This window comes from Nasonia vitripennis, chromosome 5, assembly GCF_009193385.2.
Source record: "Nasonia vitripennis strain AsymCx chromosome 5, Nvit_psr_1.1, whole genome shotgun sequence".
Classification (NCBI taxonomy): domain Eukaryota; kingdom Metazoa; phylum Arthropoda; class Insecta; order Hymenoptera; family Pteromalidae; genus Nasonia; species Nasonia vitripennis.
Window position 1 is genome coordinate 3,170,636 of NC_045761.1, and position 22,616 is coordinate 3,193,251.

The following is a 22,616-nucleotide window of genomic DNA, read 5'->3' on the forward strand; positions in this document are numbered from 1 at the left end:
CATCACAATACTCGAAAGTGTGCATCGAACGGGAAAAGTATACAGAGTAACAACGAGTTTGGCAAGTTTGTAATTTATTAGTGATTTATTGAATTCTTAAAATAGATATATATTTATATATGCATATGCTGAAACGGAGAAGAAATAACCTGTTGTAATTTTAATTGTAACTAGAATTACACTTAGATAAATACAGGTAGTTTGTCAGTACTGTGTTCGAGCAACGAATTTTTCTAAACCAAATACTTATATGGTCCAATATAACTGAGGTCCTGAAAGCTGTAGGCTATTTTTCGTTAATTTTCGTCATGTTCAAACATGTTCTAACAATTTCTGTTAGAAAATTCAGAAGGAAAACATAATAATTAACTTCCAGAGCCCTAGTTTTCTCCTACTGGTCATATAGATGTAATCGCGCATATATATAGAGAGGAGTATAAAATACGTATAATGAAAAAAAGGGAAACGTAAAATATATAATCTCATAATATTCAACAGTATTAGAGCCAATTTGTATATAATATAGTTCACTACAATAATATTGCAGCATATCACAAATTCAAATGTCGATCCACCAGAAAAATCAATCACGTGCTTGATTAACGACCTTTTTTTCTTTTATCAAGTGAGCTGTCGACACTCTGCTCATGAGTGTGAGTTTGCCAGTGCACTCCTCCACGTAGAAAAGCGTCATCATAACAAAATGAACGAGCAGAGTACGTGACGATGCATTGAGCTTACACAATATACACGCATATTTATATACCTATTGATTCAAATGTATTTTTGTATCTTTAATTCCAACGTTAGCGAGTCTTTGTTCAACATGCTTTTCTTTGTAAATCCATGAAAAATCAACGTGGCCAGTTCACCAAACGACGTCATTATCGTACTCAATACAATATACGATTAATTTGATCGCGAAATCGTTGACCCGAAAAACCTTTGTCACATCAGTGTTGCCGCGAATTCATATTTATAAGCTGTGAATTATGAGACCAGGCAGATTGATGTTGTATCACACCCACATTGTTATAACGTACGAAAGGCAAAAATTATGGAGTTTGTGAAACCAAAAACTCGCTAGTGTTTACTTTGGATTAGGAAATATATAGTCGAAGAATCAACAGCCAGGTCACAATCTTTTGATTTCAAATATACATTTGATTTACATCGTTTTTATAATGTGCGCACACGCGATAGTCGAAAAAGTCTTTTTATGAAAATTGAGAAATTCGTGCGTGAGTTCTATAATATAAGTAGTAGTAGCTGCGAATTAGCGTTTTAAATTTTGCTCCTGAATGGAACGATTTGATCGATTGATTTTCTTTATCATTCAATACGTCTAAAGCCTGCAGAATGAGATAAGTCAACGATGACATCTTACAACATATTTATATTCATATATATATATAATCGATGCAATGGTCTTTCTCATAGAGAAGCTCCTTTGCGCATCTTCGAAGTCAGTACATCGCTCGACCAGGACAATCGAGATTTTCATCGAAATTTTGACATCTACTACGTTTGAATTTGATTTAGTTTAATCTATAATTCGTCAAGAGGGAAAAGTTTTCATATATATATATATATATATATGGATTATCTTTAATCAACGTGCGTCTTCATCCGTTAATGCAATATGACTATACGATTTATCGATTATCAGTAGCTCGTCACACTTAAAAAGGTAAGTCGTCTTTATAACATACTTTTAATTGTTTTTTTTCTCGATCATAGAAATACGGTGGACTTTTTTAAACGACGCTTCTTTCGACCTTCTCCATACACAGCTATAGCACACAAGGGTAAACGCGGGTATTCGTGTCTGTCCATCGTAGAATCGGAAAAAGGCCTTTAAGCGCGTTAAAAAAGATCGATTGCTTCATAGACAAAAATGCAAATATGTATCCACTATGCAGGGCAAAGTCGTAAAATTTCGTTCGAGAAACAAAAAGTGCGCTGAAACTTCTTTCGACCTTCTTTCTTAGTTACTTCGGAAACTCGTTCGCCAAAATTCCAGCGTACTTTGATCGTTCTTTCGCACAGGTCTTCTCTCTCCCTCTCTCAATAACCGTACCCGGAAAACGCTGGCTTCCTCTCTTTGTCCAAGGGCCGAATTCAAAAAAGCCAACTTTTCACGCCCGGCGAGTAGTAGTCGTAAAACGAAGAAACAAAAAAATCCGCGAAAAGCCAAGAACAGTCACACACACACACACACACGCACTCGTATACGCAGCTCTCGGCCTCAGTCACAATGAAAAGTGCCTATGTGCGTTACACACATAGCTGCGTATGGATATTAAAACAGCGCCGGAGATTTACGCTATCCCCCCCCCCCCCTCTGTGCGCTTTTACGACGGCTCGAGTTAGCGCTCGTCCCTCCGTTTGTTTTTCGCTTTTTTTTTCGTTCCTTTTTCGTCGTCGACGCACGCCAGCCGTTTTCAATATAAACGTTCGAAAGTCTTAATAGCCGACGAGCGGCGTGGCAGATGACGCGGCGTAAAAGCGCCTCCGTAAATCTTTTCCCTCTCGAATGCACACGCGTGCTTGCGTCTTTTTCCCATTGAGTTTTCATTCTTATCGGCAGATTTCAGCGTGGGGAGCGAGGCTTTAAGGCGACGTTGGCGATTGCGCCGCTGCGGCATCATCCTCGTCCTCGTCGTCCTCGTCGTCGTCGCCCTCGATTCCTGGCTCACCCAGTGCGCGCACGAATTCTGCGAACAGACGGTGATGTATTGCTTTAATTTTTATTTTACATTATATTTCTGACGCGAAATATCAATTCCACAGCCAGCTCTACATAATAAGTATGTATATACGTCATCGTCGCAGAGGGTAGTCGCGTGTACCGAGTCATGCTACAGCAGAGACGTGTCTCTGAATTCATTTCTTTCCAGATCAAAGCGCAGAGGCACTGCTCCTGACACTCCAGCGACTTCTCGGCTCCGACGACATACACTGTTTTATGTAGCTCGGGCGCACGACGCGCGAGGTATAAAACGAAAATGAGCTTTTGCCCGATTTCCTCTTACCATAGAAATCGATTCGGCCGTCACCGTCCACGTCCACCTCCTTGATCATGTCCTCGACTGCAACATACAGAGAAATACCATCATGCGTGTGCGCAACATGACATAAATAAATGCATTTCACGGGCTGGGGTCGTGAGTGAAATTGCGATGTCTGATGTTACACTCCTTTCTATAACGTGGAGCAATTGTCGATCCATAAGTCGTTCGATTCGTCTCACGAGCCATCGCGTCATGCTCGCGTGTCGTGTAAAGGAAAGTATTAAGAGGGAGAGACTCCAGTCTCCGCGTCGCGTCAATTATTTTGCCGCGGAATTTATCGCAGCCACGTACAGGGTATCCCCAAGATGCACAGCCGATACGGCCCCTTTTCCGCGAATCAATGCGCCGGTTCATAAGTCGGCGATGCGATGAAAATATAAAACGCGCGGCAACGAGAGCTGCGTTATATCAACGAAAAAAAAATAGAAGCTTCCGCCGAGAGATTTTCATTAGTTCGGCCTCATTTCGCGTGTATCGGCCGTTGGAATTTTGGTATGGACGAGGCAGATTTCGGTGATGCGAGTTTCGAGATTTGCAATTCAAAAGCGCCGAAGTAGAGCTGCGGCTCCCTCGATATGTAGGGATTATCGTTGAGGGTCGGACTGGCTCTGAGTGGCCAACTTGGACCTTATACCCTGTGCTACTGTTCTCTCACAGCGGATCACGATCGTAACGAGGTTAAAAATGCAAAGTTCGACGATGAGGAGAGATTTTTTCCAAGGGAGATTTCGCGGGAGTAATATTCGAATATCGAGCGATTTTCGTCGTAAAATCTCTCAGTTGTCCCGCGGCAATGTTCCCAGCGGTTCGAGTTGAAAAGTCGCCGCGTTGAACGATGAAGTATGGAACTGTTATGCTCGCGGACGTTGTCGCCGTTCTCGCTATAATTTTACTCCAAGATCAATCGTTGAATACCCGACAGTCGATATTTGCTTCGTTTAATCGACCAGCGAAGAGTGCAGGAGTCGTCGGATGAAAAATTTCTCAAGAATGTGCCACAATCAAATTATTTTCCGAGAGTTCGCCCGCTGCAATCGGAGCCGTTTCGTCGGTTCTCATTAAAAACTGTTGCGCGCCTCGTTAATAGCGCGCACCAGCTAATGAACGAAAGTTTTTCATCGAGTAAAAACTTTTTAATTTTCATCGGGAAAAAAACTGCGCCGAAAGAGCGAGTCTAATATACTCCGGACACGCGATAATTTTTTTCATTAACGAAATATCGTTCTCGATATTAATCCCTCGAGCGTCGAATATCAACCATTAGCCCTCCCTTTGACTTTGGATCCGCGAAACGGATGAGAAAAGAAAGCTCAACTTTCTCTCTCTCTCTCTACAAAGAAGCCCGGCACGTTAATCTCGGAAAACATCAGCCCTCGCGCGTATAATATACGCATAGCGAGCAAAGTTGCGACTTTAACGGCCACCGCCGGCAGCAGGGGCGTTATTGTTATTATAGCCCGAGAGCGGGTGCAAAAATCCGAGTCGGCGCTCCTTTACGAGGCGCTAAACTCCCGGGGCAGTCAGCATCAGTTATGGGCATAATTCATTCCGCCTTTGATTCAGACCTGCGCGCGTCGCGGTTAGCTTTTATGCACACGAGGCAAGTTTCGAGAAGCTTTTCTTTTATACCTGTGTACATTCATCAAAAAGGGGAGAGGGACAGCGCGACGGTGACTTTTATATTCTATAAGGCTATGTTGACTTACTTTCCTCCTCGGAGAGATCCTCGCCCAGGCACTGCAGCACCGCCCGCAGATCCGAGGCGGTTATGTAGCCGCGGTTGCGCTTGTCGAACACCTGCAACATGATTGTGCAAGGGCTGATGTAATCGAGGCGGGTTTAATTGATCGATTGCCGTGTGTGTGTGTGCATGCTTGACTCGCGCATTATTAATGATTCATAGTATCGTACAAGTATATGGGAGATCGATTTTATATATTTACGGCGTCTTCGTTTAAATCTCCCGCGTGAACTTTTCCGAGACGTATTTGCATACCTTATCATCCGTTCTGCACTACTTGCCCAGCTTATGCAATTTTTATCGGAAGGAAAATTAATCATCGAAATATAATACTCGTCGCACAGGTATAAGGGGCGGGTAAAATCCCTCTTCGTTTGTTCTTCGCGTAGAGAGAGGGAGAGAGAGGGGGGGGGGGGGGGGGGAAGGACGAGGCGAGGAAAGAAGAGCAAACTCGTTCGTCTTAGTAAAACGATTAGAGTCGGAATAGCGGCGAGATCCGGCTCGCATAACAATCGCCAGGCGATTCAGCTATATGTATATCGCTACGCGGATTCTAACTTTTCGTTAACGCAATTTTACGCGAAACGAATGAAAACCATTTGCCAGGCTATCCTCCCGATGGCCGGCGTATATATGATAATGCGTATTAAATTTCTTATATTGCGAACTTGCGCGCGTTGGAATGTTATTTGCGGATGGCGAAATTTGTTTCCTCGTGTAATTTGCGAACGAGAATCATCACTCCCAAATAGATTAATCAAAACGCCTCTGATTAATCGAAATACAATATCAGACCGCGCTGTAATAACGACGTAATCAGCGGCTATCGATATTCCAGCTAAAATAAACCAATCCCGCAATAATAATAATAACAAAATCAAACTCTTCACCAGCATATGCGCACGTACACATCAGCTCCTCACCTCATCATTTCCGTCGCGGCTATCAACGAGCTCCCCCCGATCGCCATTATCAACGCAGATACATACGAGCATAATTCGCCGGTGGTCCGGCGATGCGCGCGCGAATCAATCGCTGGCTCGGAACGAAATGCGGAAGCAGGATTGATGACGGGGTCAGCTGCGAGTCGTCGGCGTGGTTTACTTCGCGCGCGGACGGATTGATCGCCGGCGGCATCCGTCATTGCTCTAACTCTCTCTCTATTCGAGCCCTATAACTTATGGCAATTTCACGGCCCCGTAAACGTCTTCCGAACAATTCGCCGCTCCGCGGCGTCGCCGGAGATATACTATTACCGAGAGAGGGTCTTCCTTCGTCTCGACTTGATTATGCGCCACTTGGATGCTGCTATGGCTCCGCTGGGCTATTGCGGAGCTTATTTCATTCTTGCGCAGTCAGCCTGTTGCGGAAAACTAACTTTTTGCGGGGAATTGGAGCCTTTTAAAGCTCGATTTATAACCGGAAGCTTCGTACACCTCGTCGGCATAATTAATTCTCGTTTGTCTTTCGGAGTGGATAATTATCCCCCTCTCAAGCACGAGATACATCGCGCCGCGGTAAGGACTTTCCTTAACGAGAGGCGGATCTAACCGTCATTTAAAATTTAATCAGCGATATCCATCATAGAGTAATTTGCAAGCTCTCGGCGTTACAAAGGCGCTCGATTAAAGCCGGCGATTTTGATCACCGCGCGGCGGTCTATTTCTGCAATTCGTGACTCTTTGCGCGCGTATATCGGGGGTACCTCTTTCGAATGCAAAAAAGCTGGCACAGAGAAGGGCCGTTCGAAGAAGAGTAGAGAGTTTTTATTTTCACGGGAGCAAAGGAGGAAATGGAAAGCTGAAAAATCGTATATCCGTCCGGCGATCGGTCGAGTCGATTCTTCTTCCCAGTCGATATCGAGGGATCGATCGCCGAGAGATATCGTCCCGATTGGCCCTTTTACAGCCGCTAACGTCATAGATTGCCGATGTTACTGCTGGAGATTTGTTTCCCCGACTCTCTCTCTCTGGAAATTCGTTTCCAAGAAGCGCCTCCTTGTTCATCCAGGATCAATCCGTGCGCGGCTCTCGTCGAAAAGTGCATGAAACCAGAGTACGTATAGCGCGATTGCTTCGCAATTCTGACGTCCATTATTTCGATAATTGGCGGCGTCTGTGTATACGCGGGAGGAAATCAATCGGGAATATAGCTCATTGGGGCTTGCGGTCGAGTCGATATACGTTCTCGCCGTGAATTTTCGAATCGCAATTTCGATCTCGGGCGCTGTCGCACCGCTGTGTAAATACTCGTTTTTGCGAGGAGCCCAACTATGCAATCATTGGATTTTCCGGCCCGGGTAATTTTGGAAAACGTTCCCATCGAGACGAGCTACGCATTTACGCGCAGCACGCTGCAAAAACAATTAGCCCGAAAGTTAGCAGCGTATTTGCGCTGAAAACAACGTTCAAATATATGCAGATTTGATCAAGCCTCTCGCGCTTTCAACTTTTAACAATGAGACTCGCATTGTTCCGAACTACAGTCCCTCCGTATACACCACACGCGAGAGAGAAATAAACTGAACGCCCGCAGCTGGTTTCGAGTAAACGCCGCACGTATACTTCGTTACAGCGTGTATAACGCTCAAAGCCCACCGCGTTGTTTTTTCTAACTTCCCATTCGTTCAGCGCAAGAAATGAATTTACGAGCATCTCGTTATTGCGTTAATCAGTTCCGAAGCTTTAATCCGCATTCTCGAGCCGCGTGCGATATCGTAGAAAAAATATCGCTCATGATTATCGTGCAACTATCGCCGCGAACACCATCATCGTCGGATTTATCGTGGAAATTATAATTCACCGATATATTGGGCTCGGCGCGCGGCAAAAAATTTATCGACGCGACGTGGCGGCGGCGGCGGCCTCTCGACGTGATCTCGGCCGCTTTTCCACTCGATCGCGGCGAGCGCACTTATATCTACTGGGATTATTAATCGACGTCGTCTCGGGGGGACTCAATTAACTTCCGGTTAAATTATCGGTTCCGAGAAGAGCTTTATATGGCAGTGTATACCTGTATCTGCGAAAGCTCGCGTGTTTCCTCTTTGCCGTTTTGGTATAGTGGCTGTGGAGAGGAAATAAATCTCTCTACGCATTCGGCCACCCGTCTATATTCTCGCGTATACAGGCGTATAAAGGAGGATTATGGCTTTGCATTTCCTCTTTTGCCAGGAGAACACAAGTGTATGTATATATATATATATAGATCGATCGTCTATATCTATGGTTAATTCGATCCTCGCCGTTACAAATTTCTTTTACCGCATTGAAGTCGAACGAAGATTTTGCGACGCGCGGTTATTTCCAGTTCCGACAATTTCGCTACACATGCACGGTCCTCTACCGGTTGGGAAAAATACGGAAGGAGCCGAATTACGTCGGTAAAATTCATGATATAGCGGCAGGAAAGCTCTCTCTCTCTCCCTCGTCCCTCTGATCGTCTTATTTCCTTCCCCAAGCTCCGCGCCGTCGTTTTCTTATTCGTTCCTCCGTCTTTTCTTTTTCGCTTCGTTCTCTCTGTATCTTCCTTTTCCGTGGCTATTCATTTGTAGCATTTTTTCTAATAAGCCCCCCTTCTCTTTAATTCTTTCAATCCCTTTCAGCTTTTTGTGCCGCTGACACCTTTAGCTGCTCTCATTTGTGCCGCTTTGTTTCGCCCTACAGCACACACATTCGCCGCAACTTTTTACCGTCTGACGCCGCAGTGTGTGTGCGAGAGAAGTTGCGGGTAGTCGGCTTTTCGATTGCGCGGATTTTACGCGTGTAAACACACAGACGAAGTTGCAAGGAGTTCTGGAAAAATTTTCTCCGGCGTGACGCGCAAAGTCGAAAAATCGCAAGGGAAGTATGCAGCGCGGGGCTTCGAAAGAGGAAAACTTTCGACTCGCTCTTTCTCTCTCTCTCTCTCTCTCGGAACGACGGGAACTCGAACTTTTTCACGCCCGTATCAAAGACAGCCTTATTAAAAATTTTCACTCCGTATACGCGAGCCTTTGTTTCCGGTTTGTCACACTCTTACTCTGGGACATTCAACGCGAGCATTTTTCTCCCCTTTCTCCAAGAGGAGAGAGCTGCGCGCGGATGGCCAACTCGCGGAGATTAAAATATCGACTCGCTAAGTAGAATGCGCGCCCCTTTCACCCGGTCCCCTCGTCGCTACTGCTGGCCTGCTTCGCTCGTCGTGCTAAACTCTTTAGTGCAGCGTCCGCGGACAGTTTTCCGGCGGAGGCGCTAAAAAAATCGACGACTAAAACGCTGGCAGTCATTCTTCTTCGCGCGCGTTAGCAGCTTTTCTTATACCCGGCGGAAGATTAACCGATGCCTCGGGAAGAAGGAGGAAGAAAGACGTATTTTAATTTTTTTTTTGTAGGCTTGTACGGTAGCAGAAGGATGGTGAAAAATTGCAAGCGGATTTGTGGTAGTTTTTCTTCGGGGAATACGAATTGTTTTCGAGGATGAATTACTAGGCTCGCATGCAACAGGTTGATGAACAATATGTTGCACGGGAGAGAAGAGCGTGTAATTGATAGATTTCATAGTACTCATAGTATGATCGCTTTAAGTTGACTTTTTTTCATACTGAGTATGCGTAGAGTTGTGAATTAGGCCGCGGATATCGATTAAAATTAGCAGCGCGTTGAGTCTATAATTAAAGGACAGTGCTTCGGCGTATCCTTAAAGCGGCGCGTTCATTGGCTCGAGGTGCGAGACTCGCGGGGCTGGTTATTTGAGAATCTTTTTGACGCAAATTTTCCATTTTAATTAAAGGCGACGATCAAAGCCGATAGAATCTCGCTGTAAACTTTCAAAAGGACAGACATTCTTTGATGTTTACGCGCTGCAGACAGGATCACTTAACGAATGTGTTGCAGCGTCACGCTCAAAGTGGAAAGCGCGAAAAATTCGACTTTACATTCGCAGCCAACGGCCCGGAAATCCGAAAAAATACGCATTACGGCAAAAAGCTCACCACCACAAAGGAATGGAAATTCGATTCGAAAACTCACTCACTGCAGGCATTGTAAATCTCAACTCATCGACTAAACGCAAATTTCATCTCCGCGCTCACAAAGCTCGCTTAACTGCGAATATTTTTTCGCCAAACATCGACACGTAATTCTCCAGCCGTTCGCGCTTCGGCAAAGTAAATTCTCCGAGCTTTCCATTAAAGGCTTCTTCTCGTCTCGCGAAAAGAGAAATTTCTCTCGCCGCGGAATCCTCGTACCTTTTTTCAGGCTCGAATCAGCCATTGAGAGCGAAACCGGAAGCCAGGCCGCCGACACTCGGAAGGTGCGCCGAGGGGAGGAAAAAAATGGAAAATCGCCGACGACGAGGGAGAGCGGCAGAGAGGACTCTGTGTAGGCCGGTACTGAGTCATTAGAGCGCCATTGTGAGACGGTGAGTAGAAAAAAAGGGCTCGCGTGCATGCGCGGCGTCTTAAAGGGACGCGAGCGAGTGGACGCTCGTCATCCCGATTTGCCTATTCTTTTGAGAGAGCTTTTCAGCGTTTATCCGACTTTGCGAGCCGTGGAACATGCAAATAATCCTATATCGCATAGCGGTTCGCATTATTCGAGATTCAAATTCCGAAACCCCCAACACACTCGATTCGGGCACTTTGCATATTCCGAAAATCAGTTTCTGCCTATATGTGCGCATGTATACGGCTCTGTGTATTTTAGCGACCTCGGCAGAAATGTTAGCTCGAAAAAAAGAGTATTGCTAGCAGTTCGTGGGAATCCGAAATAAACGCGAGAAAAACGAACGTTGGAGGGCATCCAACGATGTAAATCGGCTCATCGGAAGGAAGTATCCACGCGACGGCTTAATTTCTGTTTACCGCTTGCGAGATTTAACGCGTCGCACTAATGAGGATCAGATGAAATTTCGCGATAGTCAAATCTCTCGTTATTGCCTCATCGATACACACAACCACGCAGCTGTATTTATTTTAGAAAAAGCAATCCTCGTCATTTGCTTTATTTCGAATACGGGAGGCAGCGACGAGATTAAACTTCTCCATATGCACGAGCCTATCGTCTTTAATAAATTCCGCGCGTATACGTTTTTTATCTCCTGAAATTTTATAGTCGTCCGCACGCATATAGGCAGCCGTTCGAAATAAAAGCTCCGCGCGCTGGCCTGCCGAAAAAACAAAAAACAACATTCGAAATTAACCACTAAAACTTTTATAACCACGAATATCCCCTACGAGAAAGTGCATATTCAGATAAGCCGAGTAGAGAGCGTTGTGCATACGGAGGGCGAATAACAATAAATCGCGCAAGTTCGAGGGAAAAAAAGCGCATAAGCGATACGGCGCGACAAAGACTGCATACAGCTCTCGCCTCTAAACGTTGGAAGAAGGCGGCGGATATAAAGATAAATCACGTCTCGGTGTACAGCGAAGCGAGAGAGGAAATATAATAGACATCGTCTTCGAAATTGAATCGCTGCATGAACGGCCCGCTATCTTTCGAATTAAGCTCTCGCTATGCAACAAAATATGGCAATACAAAAGCTCTCGAAGAGAAAAAAATCGCGGAGCGAGACGATTTCGCGCAACACTTATCTCCTAATGCTCGACGCTCACGCGTGACTCTAACGACACGAGCGCGTAAAACATCGTACAAGGCGCACCTGAGAAAATCGAGGAAAAAAGGACTCGCTATACGCCAGTCGTCAAAGCAAGAGCGTTGCAAAAAGCGCAGTTCTCGCTCGCTGTAGCACATATACGCGTGAGCTATCTACTTGCTTCCTATACCTTTTCGTAGAGAGCTTGGAACGGCTGATGGGGCCACTAACGAAAAACAGAGCCACGAGAGGCTTTTTTTCTTATTTTCAAAGCGAGTGTTATGGATAGCGCTCCGTTAATTCTGCTGATGGTCGGATATCGTAGACGCGGAAAGGATAGACAATGTCGACAAGAAACGCCCCGAGCGGGATACGCAGAGAAATAACATTTCATTACAATTTCATTTTGCTTTTTTGCCCACAATTCTCGCGCTTCCAAGTAATGGAGCTTTTAACCGCGATGAAATAAAAATAAATATTTTCGCTGTGTGTTCCTTGCGGCAAAAAAGCGCGAAAAAATAGAATCACTCTCGGCGAAATAAAGATTTCCCGCCTCTCCGCGAATCCTTTCACGCCGCGGCGCACTTCCCGATTCTCCGTTCGTGTATCTCAGCCATGGCAGCGGTCTGTAATTACAGCTATATACCGACACGCGTACACGCGGTTACACGACTGGAATTTCTTTTTTCCCCTGGTGAAAAAGTACTTCTATCCCGGAATTTCGTTCGTCACGACGAGTTACTCGATGCGAGAGACGAGCGAAAAGAAAGACTCGTCTCTTCCGGGGAATTATTTTTTAAATTTGATTTTTCACGCCGGTCTACTTCATTTCGCCATAGGAGATGCTATATACACCTTTGTTCTTCTTGGCTACGGGGCATAGGGAAAAAAATTCCGATGGGATTAAGGCGCTCATTTGTTCCGCTCGAGATTTTGTTGTTGCTGCTGAGGGCCTAATTGAAAAACTCGATTATCCGATCTCCATTATACGGATGATATTTTCGAGTTCAACCCTTTTCGGCCGCTGCTTTTCTTTTTTCACTTACTCGGTACGCTCGAGCTTTTTTACGCCTGCGCGCATGCATCCGACTAATTGAAATACGCATACCGGGCTCGAGGAAGAAAAGATTCCGAAAGAGCTGGACTTTTTTTTTCTAATTTAGGTCACGATCGTTCTGTAAAGTTTCGCTCGAAATTACAACGACGCGATTCTCCCGACGACGACACGTACGGTAATCGAGAAGCTTTAATTGGATTTTAGCCTCGGGCCGGCTCTGAAACTCTTGTAATTTCCGTGCGGGACGCGAATAACAAAAAAGCAAAGATATAAGGACAACTCACCCTGAAAGCATCGCGAAGTTCCTGCTCTTCTTGGTCCTGATCCGTAGGCGAAGACGAACTCGCGCTGCCCCCCATGTTGCTGACGATCTCGACGAACTCCTCGAAGCTGACGTTGCCGTCGCCTGTAACGGACGATTTCATTTTATTTCTCGCACTGCACTTTCAATGCAAATTTCGGATTAGTCGCAGCTCGAGTGTATTCTTATCTTCCACGCCGCAGTTCCTACGAATACTTCGTAGTACACAGCCAAACATTTGTTTGAACAACGTTTAATCCTCTGCAAACACTCGGGCATACTCCCCAACTGTCACCGGGAACTCTCGATGAAAGGCGGCAAAGTCAAATTCGACTGTTCCTAATCACACCGCGCGCAAGTCGCTCGCGCCCTAATTGAAGACAAACACGGACAAAAGAAATCCGTTTCAAAGGCGAAAAGCTCTTCAAAAATACGCAAGCTCTATTTCATTCAGCTTCGTCCCTCTCTCTTCAGCCGGCGACAATTGAAAGCGCAATACACTCGGCGGGCGGCTATTACGCGAATTTGAATTTCCATCGCGCGAGCTTGCGTGGGCCGCGATTAGCATTTCAACTATGCGGCAGGGCTCCGTTATGCCGGGGCGCGCTCCGATTACAAAATAAATGGATCGGCTCGTTAATTGAAGACGACGCGCCGCCTCGTATAAACAAGCTCGACGTGACCTACCCGCGAGGAATATGGGAGTCAGGGTCAATAGACCGCTGTTTCGGCTCTTCCGAATATTATGTGCGAAGAGCTTTTTTCTCAGTATTAAAGCGAGGAACGGAGAGCTTGCGTGTGACGCTTATGCGCTTATCCACGTTCGCGTGGTCAGCGATTCAATTAGAGAAAGAGCTTCGATAAAATATTCTCGGCGACCGTAAAATCCCTTTTACGGCGACGACGGTAGAAACTAATCGCGGAGTACCAAGATTTTTGAACTATTTCGATTGTGTCTGCTTTTATTAGCACTGCGAAGAGGTAAAACGCACAGGACCTAAAGGGTAGCAGATAAGAGGCTGCAGTAAACAACACAGGTGAGGGCGAAAAGTCGCGTTAAGCGTCGGGGAGATAAGCCTAGCCGAGAATTATTGGGCGTATACGTCTCTTAACGTCGTTTCCAATCGCGTCCGATCGAAATAAAAAGAAAAAAATAGACCGACGTGAATAAATTCAAAAGAGTCGGAGGGAGAACACTCGAGCAAAAGTTAAGGAGTCCACGGTCACTGCTCGAGCCAAAGTGACACGGAAGTAATGAAGCGCGTGGCGTCGAGGATCGTTGAGAAGTCAGCGGCGCAGGACGATGCCGTTGTTCTCGAGTATTCTCTCGGTGACACTAAGAACCAGATGCTTCAGACTTTGTACAGACGGAGTTTTTTTCGTGCAGTAGTTTTTCTCGATATAGGTACAATATCCCGTGTATCGCGACGCGAGGTCGCTTGTAACGGCGAGACAGGAGCTTGCGAGAAGCTTACACACCGCATTGGAGAGAACGAGTCGATTGGCGCTGTACGTGTTCGCCGCGATCGGAATCGATATGCGCATGATTATGTATGAATTCCTAGTCGGGGGAGAAGTACAGCGGTGATATGGGCTACGATTATCTGGGTATTGCAGCGTGAATTTTATAGGCCATTTTAATCGAGAGTTCATTTCGACGCCGACGTTGCAATTTTATTTTATAGATTATAGATTGATCGCCGACGTATGGATTATGAATTACGTAGGTACGCTTTTTAAATTCATACCTGCGGGGGCAGTAAAAAATGTAAATCTTACTTTCCGTAAGTATGACACAGTGCCATCGACATTGTTTTCCTTTCGTTATCATCGTTACGTTAAGTAAGAGCTTATTTGCAGTCTGGTATATATATATATTTTTTATACAAAGCGCACTCGAAATCCCTTAGCCCCAGAAAGCTCCCATAAAAAAGATTCCAGATTCAAAGTAGCATCAGCAGCGACAGAATCATTCCATCAGTGGATGGCGTCACCGATACACCCGCGAAATTCCAATCAAGCCCAATCTCGGCGCGCAATCGCGGGCTGCAACAAGAACCCGTTGCGCATTCATCGTGTGTGTCTCGCGACGATTACAACTCGGACGAGCCCACACACACACACACACCAAAGTTCCGCAAAAGCCACGCGTTAACGAAAGCCCAGGGCCAAACAGTCATTCGGCTGTGCACGAGAGAGTGTCTATTTGCCGCGGCTGGGATTTCCGCTCGAGCGCTATTTATCTCGACGCCGCGGCAGGCAGAGAAAAGACTGAGAAGTAGCGTCAACACGATAAATTTTGGCTCCCGAAGATTTCCCGGAGCCAAAGCGCGGGGAAACAGTCGCGCTTTGAATTCGAGAAAGTATATATAAGGCGTCGGAGCGAGTCTCTGACTAAAACAAATACTAGCGGGCCGCGCGAAAAGCGCTGATTCGACGCCGGGAGCACGAAAGAGCGTGTTTGTTATAGTTTGATATTTCGCGGGATTTGCGCGAGTGAAGAAAAGGGCTTCTCTGGCAGTGATTTTCGCGACGTTCTGATTTTTCGCGCTCGAGTTAAACAAACGCAGCTCTCGCGATAGGTATATAGATTCGGCGTAGATTGACGGATTGCGTTGCGTGAACCCCTCGAGGTATACCCCGTGTTTGTTACACGTGCCCTCGACCCTCGGGAGGGGTTTGAAAATATTTTTTTTAATTTTGACAACGAATATTGGAGCGGAATTCGTTACGCGTGCTGTGGGCTAGTTTGTTTGTTTGTTGTTTTTTTGTTGATTTTTAGCTTATTCGACGCGGGAATTTGTGAAATTTTTTGATTTTTTATTATTTGCATATTTTTTTCTACCAGGGAGACTTCAAAAAAGGCCGCAATAAAAAACGGGAAGAAATTACGTTCTACGTGATAAAAATGCGAAGAAGAGGAAGACCGCGCGCTGAGAGGCATATGAGAAACGTTCCACGGTAATTTCTCCCGACGAGGGTGTGCAAACGAGCTAATTGAAAAAGGGCGAATTAAAGTCCGTTCTCTCTCGACTTTGTGCGACACTCGGAGCTAATTTACACGAGCGATATCATTCGCGGATTCTTAGAAACTCGCGCCTAATTATTCCCCGTGCGGCACGTACTGACAATCCAACGTCACTCGTCGGTTCACGTCACGTAAATCAGCCAACGGAAGAGTATAACGCGAGCTACATAACGACCGCACCGGCGCACCTAATCAATCGCAAAGTGGAAATCAATCCTCGTTTAATTAAACTTTTCATTACAGTCAATTGTCCGTCAATCCGGTGAAACTGGGCCAGATCGCACGCAAAGTAATTGGAGGCACAAAACACGATGCCATAGCAGCATCGGTCGACGCTTACTCCGTAAAATATTAAACATATCATTGCGCCGTGATCCCTGCAACGCTAAACGCCTGTATCCGCGACCAATTATCCAAATTAACATCGAGCTTAGACAAGCCTTCAATAATTAATCTCATCCCAGCTGCGAGATCAAAGGCAGAGCGATGCCGCGCGCGGGCTGAAAAAGAGGCCGATAATTTGAATTAACGCAGAGAGGAAGAGAACAGTAAAGACTATACCGACGCTAATCTCGCGCTGGACTCTGCTATACACGCTCCTCTCGGAATTAAGACCTGATTATACCGGCTACTTTTTACGTCTTTGCACACCGTGCTCTACTCAATGGGATTAGACGTGCGCCGGCGGAGGTAAGAGACTCCTTGATAATCACGTTCTCCGCGCGGAGCTCTGCTTTTATTTCTTTGGATTTTTCCGCGGCGCTCTACATAATTATGCGGCGGGCGATTCGATTGTGCAGTCGTTTCACACAGACATAGATGTATACATAATCCTCTCTCTGCCCTCGATTAATTTCCGTTTAACAGTAGCGCGGGAGAGTCAGTTCTCGGAAAATAATTAACGAAGTTTTAATCACCCGAACCGAGGAGTTACATGCTTTCTCTCGCGCGCGCGTTTTACAAGTTCGTTTTTTCCCGCGCTGTCCGACCGGGCAAGTTCCGGGAAAATGATTACGCGCGAGTGTCTTATCCGCGAGGCTGCACTACGTGATAAGAATCCGAGCGCGAACTTTGGCGCGCAATTCGTTACACACGGCAGCAGTCCATGCGCCTAACAAAGCCAGAATTTATCGCGGAGTTTAATTAAAAAATATTAATGGCCCCTTAACATTCACCGAGTGTTTAGCCTGCATGAGAGAGCTGCAGGTCGTTCATTTCCCGCCGCGCATGGAGAAGAAGATTAACGTACAGCGCGACGCTCAAAAGCTGTCATACAGCCGTGGTATAATAATTCTCCAGGGGCAAAGTTCCGATATTACGAGAGCGAGGAGTAGGTGTACGTATAGGCGAGAGCACATCATCATCGAACAGGAGAGAAGACACACTCGATCGAGAAAGAAAGTCGAGCGCATAGAGAGAGATGAAATCGGGCGAATATGTCAAAGTCGAGTAACACGTGTTTATCGGGCGTGAACTATCGTTCGGCAAACATTACCACAGCTCCTACGGCGTTATACTTCATCTCTCTCGCTTTCTCTCATTTCCCGGCTCTTCCGCTCAAGTTATACCGAGTCCGACAGGTCGAAAGTTGCGGCCTCTCGAATTTCCCCGTCTGCGATTTCGGGAGGCAGCTGACGCCTTTGTCGATCAGAATTGCCGCCGCGGAGATTTCGCCGACTGAAGCTTTTCATCCGTAGTATTACACTTCGTATACGAGCGGCTGATTGAAACAGCTTCTGCTTTGGGGTAGTGTGTATACACCGGCGATTAGAGAGACGAGAGTATACCGTATGCGGGATCTTCGGGCGATAAAATTTATTTCTCGCTACCGCGCCGCGTTTTAACGGCCGCGATATATTGACGAACGGCGCAGGAAGAAGATATAAAATATGGCTCGTAAAATTGCGCGCTTTTCCAAAGCTACACGCGTGATAAATTTTTACGCTTTTTACGCTGCGCATTTGGTTTTAGAAATATGCTGTCAACTGCGCTGGCGTTGTCTATAGTTTTCTAATAATGATAAGGTGAGCAATTTGATTTACCGGTGCTTGATTGAACTCGATAATTTAATATGCTTTGCTGCGCAGCTGAATAAATTAATTTATACGAGAGGATCATTCGATGAAAGCGAGTATACAATTTATTTATTTTTTTAAAGCTTCGATAGCGAGGCAGCTAAAATTTGAGTGCACAGTATATTTATCGCTCAAAAGTCACGCTTCCAGGAAGTGCAATGCGTTTTAGTACTTTCGAACAGAGCACGACGTCGGGGCCTGGAATATGTAAGGAGCCTCAGTACGTTCAAGTTTATTTCGCCGGCAAGTGTGCGTCTTGTATGAATTTTGAGCGATAGTACAAAATTCCTTGATGGTATCGAAAATGAAATTGAAAATTGTTTCCATCTCAATACTAATTGCTACTTTAGCCGTTGCCTTCGCCGACGTGAGATCGTACAATGGTGAAGAATTAAATAATTTATACTCATTAGAAGACATAATTTGAAGATGTAGATATATTAAATGAGCCGATGTGTTACAGGTGTACTCAACGAAACCATATCGCTGAGCGACGTCAGAGATAAAGTTTACATCCACTGACAGGTGGTTGTCAGAATGATATCGTAAACGAGAATGTTGTAACTTTTTGTAAAACGAATGAATAAATGAAAATGCTGATGAATCTGCATTATGTTTATTTTGAACGTGCTACTTCCGATAAGATTCACACAGTCTTTAGCAATTCAAATCTGACGTACAAGAGCCTGGAGCACTTCAGTCATCCAATCGAATTTGCATTTTCTTCGCCTGGACTTTAAAAAACTACGCGTTTACAATCTCTACGCATCTCACGATTCTTGCTGACAACTTGACACTCCAAGATGCAAATTTGTTTTTCATTTTAACAGTTTTAACGGCAATTGCGTTGACTGTATTTTACCGTACAAAAGCACTCTATAAACTTCCAAACCAGTTTCAAAATACCGTCCCAAATGAAATCAACTATACACACTGCGGAACAAACCGTCTAGCTCAGCCGCATGCATAAATTAACTCTCAATCAAGGCCTCGAGCACTCTGGCTCACGGTAAATCTATGCAGAAGACTCATTGGCTCGCGCTCGTTCGTGGAATCGACCCAAACTTTTCTCCGTCCCCAATCAGCTCGGAACGAGCACCGGCTCTTTTTGCTCCAGTCGAATACCTACACAAAACCGACCCTCGATCAGCTCACAGCCATAACAGAAGCTACGTAAAGAGCTACTCGACAGAATTTTACCGTGTGCCTTTTTTCTGCCGTAGTATGCCAAACTCGCTTTGACTTCGTCGTGCGCCTCTCGTCGCTTCCGCGCGCAAAAACAGCTGCCCGCGCACGAACAACTTTCTTGGGCGCGAATTCACGCGCTAAAGTACGAACTTCGCGCCGGGCATTCCTCGCAGACAACTTTTCCCGTGTGTCAAAGACCTCGAGCAAAACAAGGAATGAATTATGCACAAAAAAGCTCGGACCTGCATACGCACAAACATTCCGTTTAAACGCGCGTATAAAACTTTACTATTTCGATTGTTCAAAGAAGAGCTGGGGAAAAAACAAAGAGCGGCACTAAGCGGCTATATGCTTAACATAAACGCGCTGACCCGAGGCGCGGGAGGCATCAGTAGTAACGACTTGGCTGCGGTCGGCCGTTACTCTGCGAGCCTTTTGCTTTCCCTTCGCTTGTTCTTGCCCGCTTTTTACTATCGCACGCCGTTGCTATTACACGTCGCGTTTTTATTAAGGCGTTCGCTGCTGCTGCGGCTGCTGTGCTGAGGGAAAATGTTTTTCCTTGGAGGCTGAAGATGTTATGATGTATCGACTCGATTTTTCCCGTAATAACCATATAGCAGGGGATTTTTTTTCGCTTTACGTGATTATTTTCATCCGTATACTAACGAGCGATCGATAACACTCGCGGATGAAAGATACTCTATAAACCGTCGAGTCCCTCTACCGGTTAAGCTCCTCGCGTAACATGGCCCGTATTGCACAACGCCCACGGCTTATTTGCACTCGACGAAAAATATGCGCTTCTCGAAAGAGACTACGCTCTCGTGCGATGGAATTGAATTGCAAGCTCGCGCGCGGTATGGAGATGTACAGCCCTGCGAGCGTAACTTTTTTGTATACACACGTGTACGTATACAAGGTATCGATGACGCGTCTCTTCTTTACGAGGGAACTTGGGTAATGCAATCTTCGTTTATCGTTCCCGGCGTTACATTCTCCTTCTTTATTCATCCCGACGAAGCTTTGATGCTCTGCGCTCTCCTCTTTTCACTAGCGGCGTCTTTCATTCGCGGCGATGTGTGTATAGGAGTGGACGATTGAAATCGAAAAGTTGCTATTGACGTTTGAGGATACGCGATTCGGTGGTCGTTTATTTAGTCGAATTATTTAGTTCGGTTCGGAGGAGAGTTTACCTTTGGCGGTACTGTGTATCTTCTTTTTAAAAATCCGTCTGCGAATGCTTCGTGTATGAATCATGAAATTTTTTACCAGCGAATGACGTCCGTTCAGACCACTTAATTTTTGAAGCTCGTGTATAATGAATAACTCAAAAAGGAGCTCTTAGGAGTACATTTACGAGTCCCGCGAGAGCGATATCTCTCCTACTCCTCAGCCCACAGTAGCTCTGATGTTAAGCACGACGAAGATGAATTCGCGAAATTTTTCCTCGAGCGCAGCTCCGTTTTCCGAATCCACATAGTTTATCCGCGTTTTTAGGGCGAAATCGCCGGGGATCAGCGAATTAAACTTTTTATTTACCTAACGCACCGGCAAACGAATTCTCGGAACAGGGTAGTTACTTTATGTATTTTAGAGTGCGACGCCGCAACTTTGTTACCGAACTGCGCTCCTCGAATTCGGAAAATATCACGTCGTCAAGAGAGGGAGCCGAAACTTGTTTGCCCAGGCAACTCCTTTAAGCATATGGGAAATCCCGAAGTTTCCATTGAATTTCCGGCCGCGTGCGTACGATAAAGTGCCGTATTATTCGAAACCTCTAGCCGCGCAAAGAACACACTCGCTAATTAAATTCCACAAAACGGTAGAATTCAGCGGCAGTTAAGCTCGATCGACGTACTCTCGTTGGTCGCTTTCGGAAAATCTGAAAACGAAGCATCGGCCCTCGTCGTTAAACGGGAATCGCGGAGACCATATCCTCTCGATCTTTCTCGGAAAGCGGCGTCATTGTCAGCGTCGAACAATGCGCGCCGATTCTCATTCCCGCTATATAGTCAGCTCGCAAAGTGTGCGGAGTGAGAGAGCTGTACGTGTGAAAGAAGCCGTACGAGAAAGAGACAGCGATAAGAGCCGTTTAAGGATGAAGAGAGAGAGAGAGAGAGGGAAAATAGAGGATTCGAACTTTTACGCGTATGTGCTTAAGGGTCGGCGGGACGTACGCGCGGAAGGATGGTGAAAAGGGGGCGGTCGCGCCGGAGTCGATAATGCAAAGGCTGAAGAATGAAGTACGCCCCGCGAGTGGGAAAACAAACGTCGACTCGCTCGGCGAAGAGTTTGTACACACACACCTGCTGGTAGAGCAAACGCTGGTGGATTTATCAGTTCGCGACTTTTTTCAGCGCGACCGTCGACTTTCTTTAGTTTTAGTTTGACTCGACCGTCTACACCGAGGAAAATAAATATGACGGTTAATGGCTTTCGAAGGAAGGACTCTGTCAAGTTGAAAATTACGGATAAACAGAGAGAGAGAGAGAGAGAGAGAGAGAGAGAGAGAGAGAGAGAGAGAGAGAGAGAGATAAATCGAATGAAAATCGCTGAGGGAGCCTTTTGTAGAGAGAAATGCAAAGCAGCCAATTCTGGCACAATCAGATCTCGAGTACCTACGCAGCATTACGTCCTCTCGAGCAAATCCACTCCATTTTTTCCATTACCTCCTGCGTACTATAAGTACACTCCACTCTTCCCGGAAAACGAAGTCATCATCGAAATTCCTCAGCCGGTCGCTCGGTACGGAAAATAATTTGCGTTCCGCCACTCCGCAAAATGACCGTCAAGGAAGTAAGCCGCGCGCTTTTAATAAAGTCGCGCCAAATTAGCCGCAATTAGCGTTCATATCACACGGCTATGCTACCCCTTAATAACCGCGAGACATCAGAGGCCGACGCGTCTTGTTATTTTTTCTTCATCTCCTTATCTCCTGCAGCTTCCTCGAGACAGACATACGTAATATAGAGCAATACAGGGAACAAGTGCGCGGGACGAGTTCGCGAAACTCGGAGCGACGGCATCCCAAATTAGCTAGATTTCATTCCGAAATTAATGAGCCGCGCGCGAGTCGTAATTGCAGGAAGAAGCCTCGAAGCCGCTGCTCCCAATTTTCTATAGGCAGAGAGACGCGCGCGTGAGTGATTTAATTTTGAGGAATCAAGCTACGCGCCTTCTGGATACACGGAGACGTTTCCTTGATTAATGGCCCGAATAAATTTCAGTCGCACTCGATTCATCACATACACACACACACACACACACACACAGCTCTTGAGTGCTTTTTAAAGTCGCGATGATCGTCTCTCTGCGCGGGGTTATCGTCGCGTATTTTTCCGCGCGTCGAGCCATAAATTACGAGCACTTCGATTCCCCGCTCGTCGTTCCCGGATTATTATTCCGACGGCGGTATGAATAATGCAGCCGCGCTTGTTTTGCAGCCCACAGGCATGTGCTCTAGCGCGGCTGCGCGCATCGCTTAACCTCCTGTATTATATAGCGCTCGCGCGAATTCTTTAAGGGCTCGAGTGTCGCCTATGGGCGACTTCTCTTCTATGCGTAATTTATGCAACGC

At 46.0% G+C, this 22,616-nt stretch overlaps 1 protein-coding gene and 1 long non-coding RNA gene across 3 annotated transcripts in view; one reads left to right on the forward strand and one right to left on the reverse strand.

The window, feature by feature from the left end:
- Nucleotides 1-66: 66 nt before the first annotated feature.
- Nucleotides 67-22,616, reverse strand: part of LOC100123509 (calmodulin-like) — a 46,420-nt gene continuing 23,870 nt past the window's right edge. The window contains exons 5-8 of one of the 2 annotated variants that reach the window (XM_016986798.3): nucleotides 12,732-12,853; nucleotides 4,781-4,871; nucleotides 3,036-3,092; nucleotides 67-2,717 (exon numbers count right to left, since the gene is read on the reverse strand). In XM_016986798.3, coding sequence (XP_016842287.1) covers nucleotides 2,614-2,717; nucleotides 3,036-3,092; nucleotides 4,781-4,871; nucleotides 12,732-12,853 — 374 coding nt within the window. In that variant the 3' untranslated portion in view covers nucleotides 67-2,613. The remainder of the gene's footprint in view (nucleotides 2,718-3,035; nucleotides 3,093-4,780; nucleotides 4,872-12,731; nucleotides 12,854-22,616) is intronic. The other variant, NM_001134318.1, reaches the window with a different exon arrangement.
- LOC107981337 lies at nucleotides 17,786-18,455 on the forward strand. Its single transcript, XR_001729352.2, has 3 exons — nucleotides 17,786-17,800; nucleotides 17,935-18,234; nucleotides 18,315-18,455. It is a non-coding gene; the product is annotated as an uncharacterized LOC107981337 (long non-coding RNA).